This window comes from Nansenia antarctica (genome assembly GCF_963989245.1).
Source record: "Nansenia antarctica genome assembly, chromosome: 6".
Taxonomy (NCBI): Eukaryota; Metazoa; Chordata; class Actinopteri; order Argentiniformes; family Microstomatidae; genus Nansenia; species Nansenia antarctica.
This window is the reverse complement of record NC_137676.1, coordinates 22,153,191-22,168,372: the sequence shown is the minus strand read 5'-3', so window position 1 is coordinate 22,168,372 and position 15,182 is coordinate 22,153,191. Positions and strand designations below refer to the sequence as shown.

The window sequence follows — 15,182 nt, the reverse complement described above, 5'->3', positions numbered from 1 at the left end:
CGCACACACAGACACAGACACGCACGCACGCACGCACACACGCACACGCACACGCACACACGCACACACGCACACACGCACACACACACACACACACACACACACACACACACACACACACACACACACACAGAGGGGACAGAGACGGTTTGAAGCAGTCATTTATTGTTTTTTTACTTCAAGTGAAAACACAACTTCCAGAGCCTCTTCTGTCATCATGATCTAGTGGAAGCCTCAAGGCACGTCTTAAAAACACAGAGGAAGAGTTTCGACGACGCTCGCAGGCCTCCACCTCCGAGTCTATACACACACTCAATCATGATCTCACAGGACAAACAGCTCTGTTCTTACAAAACACATTTAAACTGGACCTATTAAAAAAAAAAAAAAAAAAAGAGAAAGCAGTAGAAAGAGAGAGGTTATAAAAAGTTCACTGTTGTTTGTGGAACAGTTTGTGTCTGTCTGCGGGAGCTGGGTACAAAGCTCCTCAGGGTCATGGTGGGGTCAGCCTCTCTCCTCAGGGTCATGGTGGGGTCAGGGTCATGGTGGGGTCAGCCTCCCTCCTCCGTCTCCAGTAGAGCACACAGGGCACGAGTCCTTCGTTGGTGTGTGCGTGTGTGTACCTGCGAGTGTGTGTATATATGCGTGCATGTGTGTGTGTTTGTGTGTGAGAATGTGTTCAGTATGTATATGTCTGTATACGTGCGAGTGCATGTGTGTGTAATACGTGCGAGTGTGTGTGTGTGTGTGTATGTGGTCTGTGTGTGAGTGTGTGTGTGTGTGTTACTGGGCCACAGACAGGGGGAGGCTGGAGGGTCCGGGGGTGGTCTGCGGGGCGGGGGAGGACACAGAGGGGGGCTGGGGGGCGCTGGCGGGGGCGGAGGTGGAGGAGGAGGAGGAGGGGGCAGGCTCCATTTTGCTGATGAAGCGAAGACGCAGCTTCATGGCTGGACGCAGCGTCATGATGATCTTCTCCACCTGGGGAACACACACACACGGTCTTTGATGCTGTCTCCAGTGAACATGTATTTGATGAGGTTGAGGGATGGGAGGATGAGAGGGAGGAGAGGGGAGTAGAGGGGAGGGGAAGAGAGGGGAGGGGAGGAGAGGAGAGGAGAGGAGAGGAGAGGAGAGGAGAGGGGAGGGGAGGAGAGGAGAGGGGAGGGGAGGGGAGGAGAAGGGAGGAAAAGGGAGGAGAGGAGAGAGGCAGCACCTGGTCTTTGACGCTGTCCCCAGTGAACATGTATTTGATGTGGTAGAGGAAGTCACATATGGGGTCCATGTAGGACAGGTGTTTACTGTGCTGGTCCACTGCCTGCAGCATCTCATAGAACGCCACGCCAATCTGTCACACACACACACACACACACACACACACAGACACACACACACACAGACACAGACACAGACACACACAGACACAGACACACACACAGACACACAGAGAGACACAGAGACACACACACAGACACACACACACACCGAAGTAAAGTACCAAATTAGGTAATGTGATGACAGTCATAATCAGTGTTGCCACAGTTACTTTGAAAAAGTATTCTGATTACTGATTACCCCTTTAAAAAGTAATCTAGTTACTTTACTTTAAAAGTAACTAAGTTAGATTACTACCGTATTTTCCGGACTATAAGTCGCACCCGAGTATAAGTCGCAGCAGGCCAAAAATTGGTAATGAAGAGGAAAAAACCACATATAAGTCGCACTGGACTATAAGTCGCATGGTTCAAGGGAACGGGCTTGGCGGAATCAGCGGGGAAAGAAGACCCTGTTGAGCTTGACTCTAGTCTGGCACTGTGAAGAGACATGAGAGGATTTGTAAGCCCAGGAAGGACATAATTCATGTTAAAACTTCTTCTGAAAGGTTAGAAATACTTAAATTATCGAGTGTAAAGCCAGGGCTAGCTAGCGCGTTGCTAACGAAGGTTAGCAAAATGGCGTCGCGGGAGCAAGCAAACAGGATGGAACAGCCTCTGAAAGGTAATAAATGACTTTAATATCGTGTATAACGTTCATAATAGCGTGTATAACGTTCATAATATAGTGCTTAATGTCCACATTGTCGAGTGTAACGACTATTTATCGTGTATAAGGCCATGACAAAGATAGCTTGGTGAAAAACGGAAGTAGTTAGGATGAAGGGCGGCCTACAAACAATGCAACATTGAACAGCCTCTGAAAGGTAATAAATGACTTTAATATCGTGTATAACGTTCATAATATCGTGTATAAGGTCCATAATATCATGTTTAATGTCCACATTGTCGTGTTTAATGTCCACATTGTCGAGTATAATGGCTATTCTATCGCGGATGTGGCGCTAGCGGAAGTAGCAAAATAGCCTCGCGGGGGTAACTTAGCAACATAGAACAGTCTCTGGAAGGAATAAATGACTTTAATATCGTTTATAACGTCCATAACATTGTGTATAAGGTCCATAACATCATGTTTAATGTCCACATTGTCGTGTTTAATGTCCACATTGTCAAGTATAATGGCTATTCTATCGTGTATGAGGCGCTAGCGGAAGTTACTCCTTGGTTCATGTCAGTCAGAGATTACCGTATGTCAGTTCATGTCAGTCAGAGATTATGAATTATTGATATATAAGTCGCACCTGACTATAAGTCGCAGGACCAGCCAAAGTATGAAAAAAACCGCGACTTATAGTCCGGAAAATACGGTAGTTACTTTTTTAGTTACTATTGGCAGCTGCCTAGGCACCCGACCCCCCCCCCCCCCCCCGCAACATAAAAATGAAAACTGGTTTTGCCAAAACTCACTTTATTTTAACAGTAACTTAAATTACATAATTAAACTTTAAACAATAACTTAAAACAACAAAATAAAGAGTCTTTCTTTGCCTCACCCAACATAAATACTTGTTTTTAAACAATAAAATAAATATAATCTTTATTTAACAGTAACTAGCAAGGAGTGGTTTCACAAAACCTAAAACCTACCCTGACCATTCAGATATGATCCTAATATAATCCTAATCCTAAACTGGGTGAGTCTGAGTTTATCAATGATCAACATTTATGTTCTTGTCATCCTTTGCTGACACAAACTCAAAATAATCCTTATATTTCCAGCTATTTAACGCATATCTCTGTTCTCGCTCCATTGTGTAGGCTACGCTTCTGTTTACACTGTGCAATCAGCGTGGTGATACACGTGAGCGATTCTGCTGCAATCTCGCGATAGTCGAGAGCCATTTTTTGCGGGCATGGCCTTCCATAGTAACCTCGTGTTGAAAACGTGAGCACTGACGTCACTCCCCAAGACGCGAGAAAAGCTATCGAACATTACAAAGAAATACTGCATTTAGCCTAAGTTATGAGGTAGTAACGCAATAGTAACGCACAGTCACTTGAATAAGTAACTTTAATCCGATTACTGATTTGGAAATAGTATCGCGTTAGAATACTCGTTACAGGGAAAAGTATTCAGATTAGAGTAACGCGTTACTTAGTAGCGCGTTACCGGCATCACTGGTCATAATAAACTTTTGAAAAATAAAATAAAAAAACAATTGGAAGGAATAGAAAACATCTGATTTAATCCCTGTTACATAAATCCCATAGATACAGTAGAGCTGTTTAAAGTAAGCCTTGAGAACCGATGGTTCTCGAGCCTGATGGCCCATAGGGCAGGAGCTTATCTCCTGATTCCGTAGCGTGAGGCGGCTTGATGGACAAGTACACCCCCGGGACATGACGCTGCTATGTCGCAGGGTCTTAACCCCCCAATACAACCCTTAATGCTGAGAGCCAAGCAGGGAGGCATCGGGTACCATTTTTATAGTCTTTGGTACGACACAGCCGGGGATCGAACTCACGACCTCCCAATCGCAGGGCGGACATGTGTATGTATGTGTGTGTGTGTGTGTTTGTGTATATATTCTTGGTAGAGAGATGAGCACTAGAGAGATAGGGACCACTCTCTCCTTCTCCACCCCTCTTCATATCCACTCTCACTCTCTCGCCACCCCTCTTCACATCCACTCTCTCTCCTTCTCCACCCCTCTTCATATCCACTCTCACTCTCTCTCCACCCCTCTTCACATCCACTCTCTCTCCTTCTCCACCCCTCTTCATATCCACTCTCTCTCCTTCTCCACCCCTCTTCATATCCACTCTCACTCTCTCTCCACCCGTCTTCATATCCACTCTCTCTCTCTCCTTCTCTACCCCTCTTCATATCCACTCTCTCTCCTTCTCCACCCCTCTTCATATCCACTCTCTCTCTCTCTCCACCCCTCTTCACATCCACTCTCTCTCTCCAGCCCTTCTTCTTCCCCCCCCCCCGCCTCAGGCTGGCTGTGTGGCTGCAGACGGGAGCCTGCCCGCGGGTCTGTGGATCAGCTTCATGGAGACAGAGAGGTGAGGTGAGGTGGAGAGAGGTGTGCTCATCTGTCTGTCAGAAGGATAGAGCTATCCCACCAGTCCGGCTCACATCATCAGCCTCCTGAATGAGACTCCCTTTCACTCCTCAGCCCAAGCACTTACAGAAAATAGAGCAATTTGTGTGTGTGTGTGTGTGAACATCGAGTGTGTGTGTGTGTGAACATCGTGGGTGTGTGTGTGTGTGTGTGAACATTGTGTGTGTGTATGTGTGTGTGAACATTGTGTGTGTGTGTGTGTGTGTGTGTGTGAACATCGTGTGTGTGTGTGTGTGAACATTGTGTGTGTGTGTGTGTGTGTGAACATTGTGTGTGTGTGTGTGAACATCGTGTGTGTGTGTGAACATTGTGTGTGTGTGTGTGTGTGAACATTGTGTGTGTGTGTGTGAACATGTGTGTGTGTGTGTGTGTGAGTGTGTACCTCCAGCATGCAGCGTGTCCTCTCCTGTTGGAAGCGCTGCAGGAAGGGGCCTACCAGGTGGTACACGTACAGCAGCTGGAACTCTGTCCTCACCAGCGGCTTCAGCACCTCCGACAGGAACCTGGGGGGGGGGGGGGGGTAAATGGACTGACTTATATAGCGCCTTTATCCAAAGCGCTTTACACCGGCCTCTCATTCACCCATTCACACACACATTCACACACCAATGGTGGCAAGCTACCATGCAAGGCGCCGGCCCCGCTCACTGGGAGCAATTTGGGGTTCAGTGTCTTGCCCAAGGACACCTCGACATGTGGCCAGCCGGGGCTCGAACCGCCGATCTGCCAACCTTGCGATCATTAGACGGCGGCTCTACCTCCTGAGACACAGCCGCCCCAGGGGGGGTGAGGTGAGGGTGGGGGGTGGGCGAGGGTGAGGGTGAGGGGTGGGGGGGGGGTGAGGGTGAGGGTGAGGGGTGGGTGAGGGGGGGAGGTTAGACCATCACACACGGCAAGAACAGAAGGAGGAGAAGGTCTTAATATCTGGTAAATTAATAACCTGAAAACAGACTCTGTGTGTGTCTCTGTGTGTGTCTCTGTGAGATCTCTGTGTGTGTCTCTGTGTGTGTCTCTGTGTGTGTCTCTGTGTGAGATCTCTGTGTGTGTCTCTGTGTGTGTCTCAGGCTAATATTACTGATGTTCACAATATTGTTAGAATGTGAAAAGAAATATATCAAGAGAAGAGAAGAGGCTTGCCTGAATCTCCCCCCCTGCCTCCCCCTGTCCATGCCATCAGAGCTGTGTGTGTGTGTGTGTGTGTGTGTGTGTGTGTGTGTGTGTGTGTGTGTGATGAATAGAACAGTGTATGAGCCTTGACTTGGCGCATGTGATTTGAGAGATGTGTGTTAGCTGTAGTGTGTGTGTTAGCTGTAGTGTGTGTTAGCTGTAGTGTGTGTGTGTTAGCTATAGTGTGTGTGTTAGTTGTAGTGTGTGTGTTAGCTGTAGTGTGTGTGTTAGTTGTAGTGTGTGTGTTAGCTGTAGTGTGTGTTAGCTGTAGTGTGTGTTAGCTGTAGTGTGTGTGTTAGCTGTAGTGTGTGTGTGTTATCTGTAGTGTATGTGTTAGCTGTAGTGTGTGAGTTAGCTGTAGTGTGTTTTAGCTGTGTTAGAGCAAATTATCAATAAAGGCAGCCTGTTTCGTTTCAAGATGTATAAGAAATGATATTTAATATGTTCCTCTATAGAAGGAGGAAGTTTACAGGTTCGTCAGACGCATCTGAAGATTCAAAGTTCCTCGTAAAGTCCAGATCATTCATTACATCTCAGTATTTATGCACTCAGGTACCCTCAGGTAAGAGGTCCGCCCTCGGGTGAGGTCTAGACCAATCATGAGCAATGGGTGTGGATTTGTACATTGAGGAAGATGATGGGGGATGAAGGTTAAGGGGGAATCGACCCCCACTTTCTCCTAGAGACACAAAGATGTAAAAGGAATACAAAGGCCACAAACTGGTTTAGTCTGGTCCTAGAGTACTGGGTCTGGGGAAACACAAAGGTCCAAAACTGCTCTAGATGGTTTACTCCATCTAGGTGCAGGTCAGGAGAAAAGAGAGCAATCAGGTCTTTGTAATCATTTAAATGTGTCTGTTGTCTAGCCAATGTCAAGCTTCAAGTAGAGAAACTGGTTTCATTGTGTGCTTACAACAGGAAATCAGTTTATATAGCTTGCCTATAGACATTCAATTTGCTGTTGTGAAGTTTGAATCTTAAATGTAGAAAAATGTCTTATTACATATAATAATTTTCTCTCACAGCTGTAGTGTGTGTGTTAGCTGTAGTGTGTGTGTTAGCTGTAGTGTGTGTGTTAGCTGTAGTGTGTGTGTTAGCTGTAGTGTGTGTTAGCTGTAGTGTGTGTGAGTTAGCTGTAGTGTGTGTGTTAGCTGTAGTGTGTGTGTTAGCTGTAGTGTGTGTGTTAGCTGTAGTGTGTGTGCTAGCTGTAGTGTGTGTGTTAGCTGTAGTGTGTGTGTTAGCTGTAGTGTGAGTGTTAGCTGTAGTGTGTGTGTTAGCTGTAGTGTGTGTGTGTTAGCTGTAGTGTGTGTTAGCTGTAGTGTGTGTGTTAGCTGTAGTGTGTGTTAGCTGTAGTGTGTGTGTGTGTGTTAGCTGTAGTGTGTGTGTGTGTTAGCTGTAGTGTGTGTGTTAGCTGTAGTGTGCGTGTTAGCTGTAGTGTATGAGTTAGCTGTAGTGTGTGTGTGTTAGCTGTAGTGTGTGAGTTAGCTGTAGTGTAAGTGTTAGCTGTAGTGTGTGTGTTAGCTGTAGTGTGTGTGTTAGCTGTAGTGTGTGTGTGTGTGTTAGCTGTAGTGTGTGAGTGTGAGTCATAACTGTCAGTCGTCTGAGGACACACACTCCTACACACACACACTCCACTGCCCCCGTCACTAGGATGGGTCTTGTCCTCAGGTCTGCTGTCACCGCGCGCACACACACACACACACACACACACAGAGTTGACAATGAAGACAGCTCGGGGGTAGCAGCCTGTCTGTCATCGTCACTCTCTACTGCATGGTGTTAAAAAACACACTACACACATGCACACACTACACACACACACACACTACACGCACGCACGTACACTACGCACATGCGCACACGCACACGCGCACGCAGAGAGAGAGACAGAGAGAGAGACAGACAGACAGACAAACAGTCTTACTTGGGTATGAGAGACAGACAGAGAGACCGAGAGAGAGAGAGAGAGAGAGAGAGAGAGAGAGAGAGAGAGAGAGAGAGAGAGAGAGAGAGAGAGAGAGAGAGAGAGAGAGAGAGAGAGAGAGAGAGAGAAAGAGAGAGAAAGAGAGAGAAAGAGAGAGAAAGAGAGACAGGCAGACAGACAGTCTTACTTGGGTATGAGAGACAGACAGAGAGAGTGAGACAGAGAGAGAGACAGACAGACAGACAGACAGACTTGGGTATGAGAGACAGACAGAGAGAGAGAAAGAGAGAGACAAACAGACAGACAGACAGACAGTCTTACTTGGGTATGAGAGACAGACAGTCTTACTTGTGTATGAGAGACAGACAGAGAGAGAGACAGATAGACAGACAGGCAGGCAGGCAGGCAGTCTTACTTGGGTATGAGAGACAGACAGAGAGAGAGACAGATAGACAGACAGGCAGGCAGGCAGGCAGTCTTACTTGGGTATGAGAGACAGACAGAGAGAGAGACAGATAGACAGACAGGCAGGCAGGCAGTCTTACTTGGGTATGAGAGACAGACAGAGAGACAGATAGACAGACAGTCTTACTTGGGTATGAGAGACAGACAGAGAGACAGATAGACAGACAGTCTTACTTGGGTATGAGAGACAGACAGACAGACAGTCTTACTTGGGTATGAGAGACAGACAGACAGATAGACAGACAGACAGTCTTACTTGGGTATGAGAGATAGACAGAGAGAGACAGACAGAGAGACAGACAGACAGACAGTCTTACTTGGTTATGAGAGACAGACAGAGAGAGAGAGACAGACAGGCAGACAGTCAGACAGACAGACAGTCTTACTTGGGTATGAGAGAGAGACAGACAGAGACAGACAGACAGACAGTCTTACTTGGGTATGAGAGAGAGACAGACAGAGACAGACAGACAGTCTTACTTGGGTATGAGAGACAGACAGACAGTCTTACTTGGGTATGAGAGAGAGACAGACAGACAGACAGCCTTACTTGGGTATGAGAGACAGACAGACAGACAGTCTTACTTGGGGATGAGAGACAGACAGACAGACAGGCTTACTTGGGTATGAGAGACAGACAGACAGTCTTACTAGGGTATGAGAGACAGACAGACAGACAGAGAGACAGACAGACAGTCTTACTTGGGTATGAGAGACAGACAGACAGACATACATACATACTTGGGTATGAAAGACAGACAGACAGTCTTACTTGGGTATGAGAGACAGACAGACAGTCTTACTTGGGTATGAGGGACAGCTGTCCTATGGAGGAGTGGTGCCAGACAGACAGACAGACAGACATACTTGGGTATGAGAGACAGACAGACAGACAGCCAGTCTTACTTGGGTATGAGAGACAGCTGTCCTATGGAGGAGTGGTGCCAGACGGCGTGGGCCAGGGCCAGCACGTAGCTGCAGTACATCTCAGAGTAGGACTGGTGGCAGGCGGTGAAGTCCAGCAGGGTGAAGGGGTAGCCCACCCACTCCGTCTCCGAGGTCAGCGCCGCGCTGCCCAGCACGCTGACGATGCGGTCGTGGAGGACCACCCAGTAGGGCTCCTGGAGGACACACACACACACACACTCACACAGTCAGTTTATATCTCACACAGTCAGTTTATATCTCACAGAGTCAGTTTATATCTCACACAGTCAGTTTATATCTCACAGAGTCAGTATATATCTCACAGAGTCAGTTTATATCTCACAGAGTCAGTTTATATCTCACAGCGTCAGTTTATATCTCACAGCGTCAGACTTGTCTTCTGGTGAGTTGGTGCGTTTGTGTTTGTGCGTGTGTGTAGTGACGGTACATGTGTGTGTGTGTGTGTGTGTGTGTAATAATAATAATAATAACAACAATAACAATAACTTTATTTGTATAGCACCTTTCCTGCAAACATTGCAGCTCAAAGTGCTTTAATAATTATATAATCATCATTTAATCTTTTGAAGGCAATATTAAAAAGATGGGTTTTTAGTCTTGAATTGAAAATATTTGCTGAGGTTGCATCCCTAATGTAAACTGGCAGTGCATTCCACAATTTGGGTTCATAAAATGAGAATGCGGCCTCACCAAATCTCTTCTTTTGTACATGTGGTACACAGAGAAAACCAGCATCAGAAGATCTGAGAGCTCTATTGGGCTGATATGCTAGCAAAAGGTCTTTCAGATATTCTGGTGCTATGCCAGTGAGAGCTTTATAAAGAAGCAGAAGGATCTTGAAATCTATTCTGAACTTAACAGGAAGCCAGTGTAGAGTCTCTAAATTAGGAGTTATATGAGCTCTTCTGCTTGTTTTGGTTCAAACAGTCGCTGCTGCATTTTGGACTTTTTTGCAGCTGCCCAATAGCTTTCTTCGGAAGACCAGAAAGGAGACCGTTACAATTGTCCAAATGGAAAAGCATGCAAGAAAATTTTGGGCATACAAAGTTTTATATCTCGGAGACTCAGCGAGCTGAGTGCATGTGAATTATCAGGCAGTACTGAAATGTACAGCTGTATGTGTGTGTAGTGACTGGTGTGTATGTGTGTGTGTGTGTGTGACTGGTGTGTGTGTGTGTAGTGACTGGTGTGTGTGTGCGGACTGGTGTGTGTGTGTGTGTGACTGGTGTGTGTGTGTGTTCTTACAGGCAGGGCGGTGATCACCAGGCCGATGGCGTTCATCCAGGCGGTGATGCTCTCCCTGGGCACCAGCGGCTGACTGGAACACACATGATGTTACACATGATGTTAGTGGGGGTGACACACACACACACACACACACACACTAGTCACTACATACACACACACACACACACACACACACACACTAGTCACTACACACACACACACACACACACACACACACTAGTCACTACATCTCATCTTAGCTGTCCATCGGGTTCGATGATGACGCTTGCTCAGAGGATGGGGGTGGGGGGGTTTCAGCGACGCTGTCGAGCGAGTCCGATCCTTGAGCCGCACACCCGTCCGCAGATGGTGCAGGGGAAGCCAGATACCAGGGGAATTCCAACCGCCCGCTGGTGTCGTTGTGTGCGCCTCTCAGATCTTCGGTCTTGGTTGGATTGATGTATTTTGGAAACTGCAGTGGCACAAATGACTTGCCAGGCTGATCTGTCGAGTGCCAGAGTTTCGAGCTGCGTGGTGTTGATGTTTGCTCGCTTTAGGAGGTCCCTGGTGTAATCCTTAAAGCGTCTCTTTTGGCCTCCAGCAGCCCGCTTTGCTCCTCTCAGTTGGCCATAGAGGACTTGGCGGGGCAGGCGGTGGTCAGGCATACGTATGGTGTGCCCTATCCACCGAAGATGTTTTTTGGCCACAGCTGCGTCCATACATATTGAGTTGGTGTTGTTCAGGATGTCTGTGTGGGGGACTCGATCTTCCCAGGACAGGCCGAGGATCCTCTGTAGGCAGCGGAAGGCCTCCAAGTTGTTGATGTGCCGGCGGTATGGGGTCCAGGATTCTGCTCCATAGAGCAGAGTGGAGAGACATACTGCTGTGTAGACGGCAACCTTGGTGCTGACCTTCAGGTTTTGGTTTTCGAAGACCCTGATGCGTAGGCGTCCAAAGGATGATGAGGCTTTATTGATACGTGTGTGTATCTCCGCGTCAAGGAAGCAGCATGAGGACAGAGTGGAGCCGAGGTAGGTGAAATGATCCACTGTTTTAAGTGGAACACCGTTTATGTGAAAGCTGGGAAGTGTAGAGGTTTGGGAAGTGAGTTGGGACATGACTTCGTTTTTTTGGATGATGACCTGGAGACCGAAGGATTTGTATAGACCGGATATGATTTTGAGAGCGTGCTGCATAGACTCTGGGCTGTGAGCTAAGATGGCACAGTCATCAGCGCCCTGAAGCTCATAGATTTGGCAGGGCTTTGTCTTTGTATGTGCTTGGAGCCGGCGACTTCAACAGTCACTACATACACACACACACACACACTAGTTGCTACACACACACACACTAGTCACTACATACACACACACACACACACACACACACACTAGTCACTACACACACACACACACACACACACACTAGTCACTACACACAGACACACACACACTAGGGCTGCACGATTTGGGGGAAAAAATCTAATTGCGATTATTTGGACAGATATTGCGATTGCGATTTAATTTGCGATTTTTTTTTTTAAAGCGACCCAAAGGAAGTTTTTGTAAAGTGTGGCCATATCTCCGCCTAGGAAGGTCGTATCAACGTGCAGTTTGTTTGTACGTCTTCAGGGGACTTAGAGGCTCCCTCCTCTAGCAGCCCCACAGCCCGAGCTACGAGTGAAAGAACTAAACGTACATTGGGTTGCTTTAAAGTTGGGTTGCTTTAAAGTCAAGCTTCAGATTAAAACATGTGATGGAGCATTACTAACCTGACTCAGATGGTTTGTTTCACACAACCATCTAGGAAAGCTTAATTGGAAGCTGTTTGGAAAAGGGCAGGTACTTTCAACAATACTTGGCAGGTGATTGGATGAATCTGTCTATCACCTTCTATCATGGGCTAATTTCAGAGAGCATTACCACATGATGCCATCAAACTGTTAACTGCTCTAATTCTAATGCTGAGAACTTATGGGGATTTTAAACAGCTGCCATTTTGTTTCTCTCAAGTGTCAACATTTTTTAACAATTCCAATATGAAAATAAAATAGGACCTTTCTACAAACAAGGTTATTTAATTATGGCTCAGGAGCAGCATCTAAATATTGCACATACTGCAATCAAGTTAAATAAAGTGATAATAAAAATGTCCAGTAAAAAAGAATAGGTCCTTTCTGTAAACATTGAAATAGATAAAGCAGGAAAGTATACAGTTTGCCAGCAACTCTTCAACTCGTCGTAATGTATGAAGTGCACGGCTCGACCGCAGATCGGTTGTTGTTGCATAGTACTCCACATTTTCCAGCTCCGTACGTGCGGGATGGAATCACATTATCTTTTATCCAGCGTTTGGATTAGTTTTTTAAACCCTTCGTTGCTCACAGTGTTAATAGACACCATGTCTTTATAAAGCGAGGTATGCGTGATGGAATTGGTTATTTCATGGTGCCTTCGTGAGCCCTTTTCATACGGCCACAAACGACTCTAAAACTCTAGTTTGCTTAACGTTAGACTGGGCTACGGGACTTTCACTTAACTCTCCGTCATAGAGCTGCCCGTGGTACTTTTTCAAGTGCTGATACAGGTTTGTGGTGTTGCCTCTGGATGTAGCGATTGTTCCACGACAGGTCGTGCGCAACACCTGCTTTTGTTGCACATCTGTCGTCCTAAACCCGAAATACTTACAACAGAAGTGCTGTTTTTCTTCAGGACTAAATCGTTGCTTCTGGCTCTGCTGAAGCCATTTATCCACACCATGAATGTTGCTAGCTACTGAAACGTCTTCACAGATTCACACCTGGGAGTTTCACGTGCAGTGTTGTTCTTGGGTGTGTGCGTTCATTGACGTTGAATCCGACGCGCTGTATAATGTATCCCAAATCGCAGGCTTTGCGATTTGCTAATCGCACCATCTCAAATCGCGATTTCGATTTAAAATCGATTAATCGTGCAGCCCTAACACACACACACACGCACACACACTAGTAACTACACACACACAGACACACACACACACGCGCGCGCGCACACACACACAGCATCAATTTAGCTAATCATAACATAGCAGCGTTTCTAACTACAATAGCGGCACTGCGCCGACGTGGTGGCGGGGGCGCTGTTTTGCAAATAAGTTAGCTTTCGTTTTTTTGCTAGCGAAATAGCTGATAGTATGTTGACTGCTCAAGGAGAATACATATTTGAAAGTACAGAATGCCTGAGAGCCTTATATTATATTATATTTTGAATGGTCATCTGGTGCCTGAATATTGTGTTTTCCTTTACATAAATAATGACATTTCCACCATAAATTGATGCAGAAAGGGCACAAATTGGTGCATATCAATTCACAAGAATGCAAGAAATTAAGTGTTTGATGTTTAAGGACCCCCAGACAGCCCTGCTTCATGGGTCCCCCCCGATGTCAAACACCACTGGTACCACCTCCGCCTCATTTTGAGCCAGGAAAAACCCTGATGGCCATGTTGGCATTCAAGTTGGCTAAACATAGCAGTGATTGGGCCTGTGTCTGGGGCTGTTTGACAGAGGCAGTTACAGTAGTAGTAGTAGCAGGTCGCCGAATTAAAGGTGTCTGTGTTTAATTGCAGGCCCACAGACAGCCCCCATACATCAGCTGATCATTTAAAGGGGCGGCCGTCTGAGTAATGTGCATGTCACACGCTGCTTTGTTTTATAAGAGCAGCAGCTATTACCCAGAGTGCTTTATAAAGACACTGTTAAACAGAGAGAGACAATACAGCCATTATTTTGGGGAAAATTAAGTGATACATTAATCGAACAGCTCCAGAAAAATCGTTAGACTAATCGTTAAATTAGTCGTTAGAGTAACCGACTAATTGAAAAATAATCGCTAGATTAATCGTTAGAAAAATAGTCGTTAGGGACAGCCCTAGTCACTACACACACACACACACACACAAACACACACCAGTCACTACACACACACACACACACACACCAGTCACTACACACACCAGTCACTACACACACACACACACACACACACACACCAGGTCACTACACACACACACACACACACACACACACACACACACCAGTCACTACTAGGGGTGTAACGGATCACCTAACTCACGGATCGGATCGTGTCACGGATTTTGAGTCACGGATCGGATCATTTTTCGGATCAACACAAAACATTTTTTTATTTTTATAAAAACAACATTTTCCTTGAATTCTGTAAAAACACCACTTTTAATGTGTGAAACAAAAAAACAACATTCAAGATGTCAAAACTGATATATATATATCACATATATATAACATCTATATATAACAACATATATATATATAACAACATATATATATATAACATCACTGCTGCAATCTGGTTGCCAAGTGAAACCTAACTTTACCTAAATAATAAAGTGAAATCCTTTAAACATGGTAAGAAAAAAAAGTAAATAAAGCAAAGCAGCCTCAAGCTTATAACTTCATATTCATTTTCAAAAATATGAGGATGTCCACATTGTCTGGGGAGAGGGCAGACCTATTTGCAGTCACTATGTCTCCTGCTGTGGAGAACACCCTCTCGCTAGGAACTGAAGTAGCCGGCACAGCCAGGTAGCGTCTTGCCATCATGGCAACGTGAGGGTACACACCGTAACTTTCTTATCGACCTCCCTCCTTCCATCATTATTATAAGTAACAGGGAAGCCAAAGTGCTCCCATACATGTGATTTCAATGACGAGGGAGGCCTTTCCAGTTCGCCAACGTTGCTAGCACTCGCCATGATACTTGTTGCTGTGGATTCCCAGCTTCACGTGGAGTGAGTACGTAACAGAGTACTTTTTTTGTGTGTTTACACAATCACCCAGGCTGCTTAGCGGGTGATATGACGTGATATAAGTGGGACAGAGATGAGTGAATGAATGTTGTTGTCAACTCAGTACGCATGCAGAGAGTGAGAATAAAGCGCACATGATTGTTTTTCTACCGGTTACATTTGAATGA

At 46.0% G+C, this 15,182-nt stretch overlaps 1 protein-coding gene across 1 annotated transcript in view; it reads right to left on the bottom strand.

The window, feature by feature from the left end:
- Positions 1 to 246: 246 nt before the first annotated feature.
- Positions 247 to 15,182, bottom strand: part of med23 (mediator complex subunit 23) — a 95,769-nt gene continuing 80,833 nt past the window's right edge. Inside the window, exons 25-29 of the mRNA XM_080533244.1 lie at positions 10,209 to 10,281; positions 8,922 to 9,136; positions 4,842 to 4,962; positions 1,214 to 1,345; positions 247 to 978 (exon numbers count right to left, since the gene is read on the bottom strand). Of these exons, the coding sequence (XP_080389370.1) occupies positions 784 to 978; positions 1,214 to 1,345; positions 4,842 to 4,962; positions 8,922 to 9,136; positions 10,209 to 10,281 (736 nt within the window). The 3' untranslated portion in view covers positions 247 to 783. The remainder of the gene's footprint in view (positions 979 to 1,213; positions 1,346 to 4,841; positions 4,963 to 8,921; positions 9,137 to 10,208; positions 10,282 to 15,182) is intronic.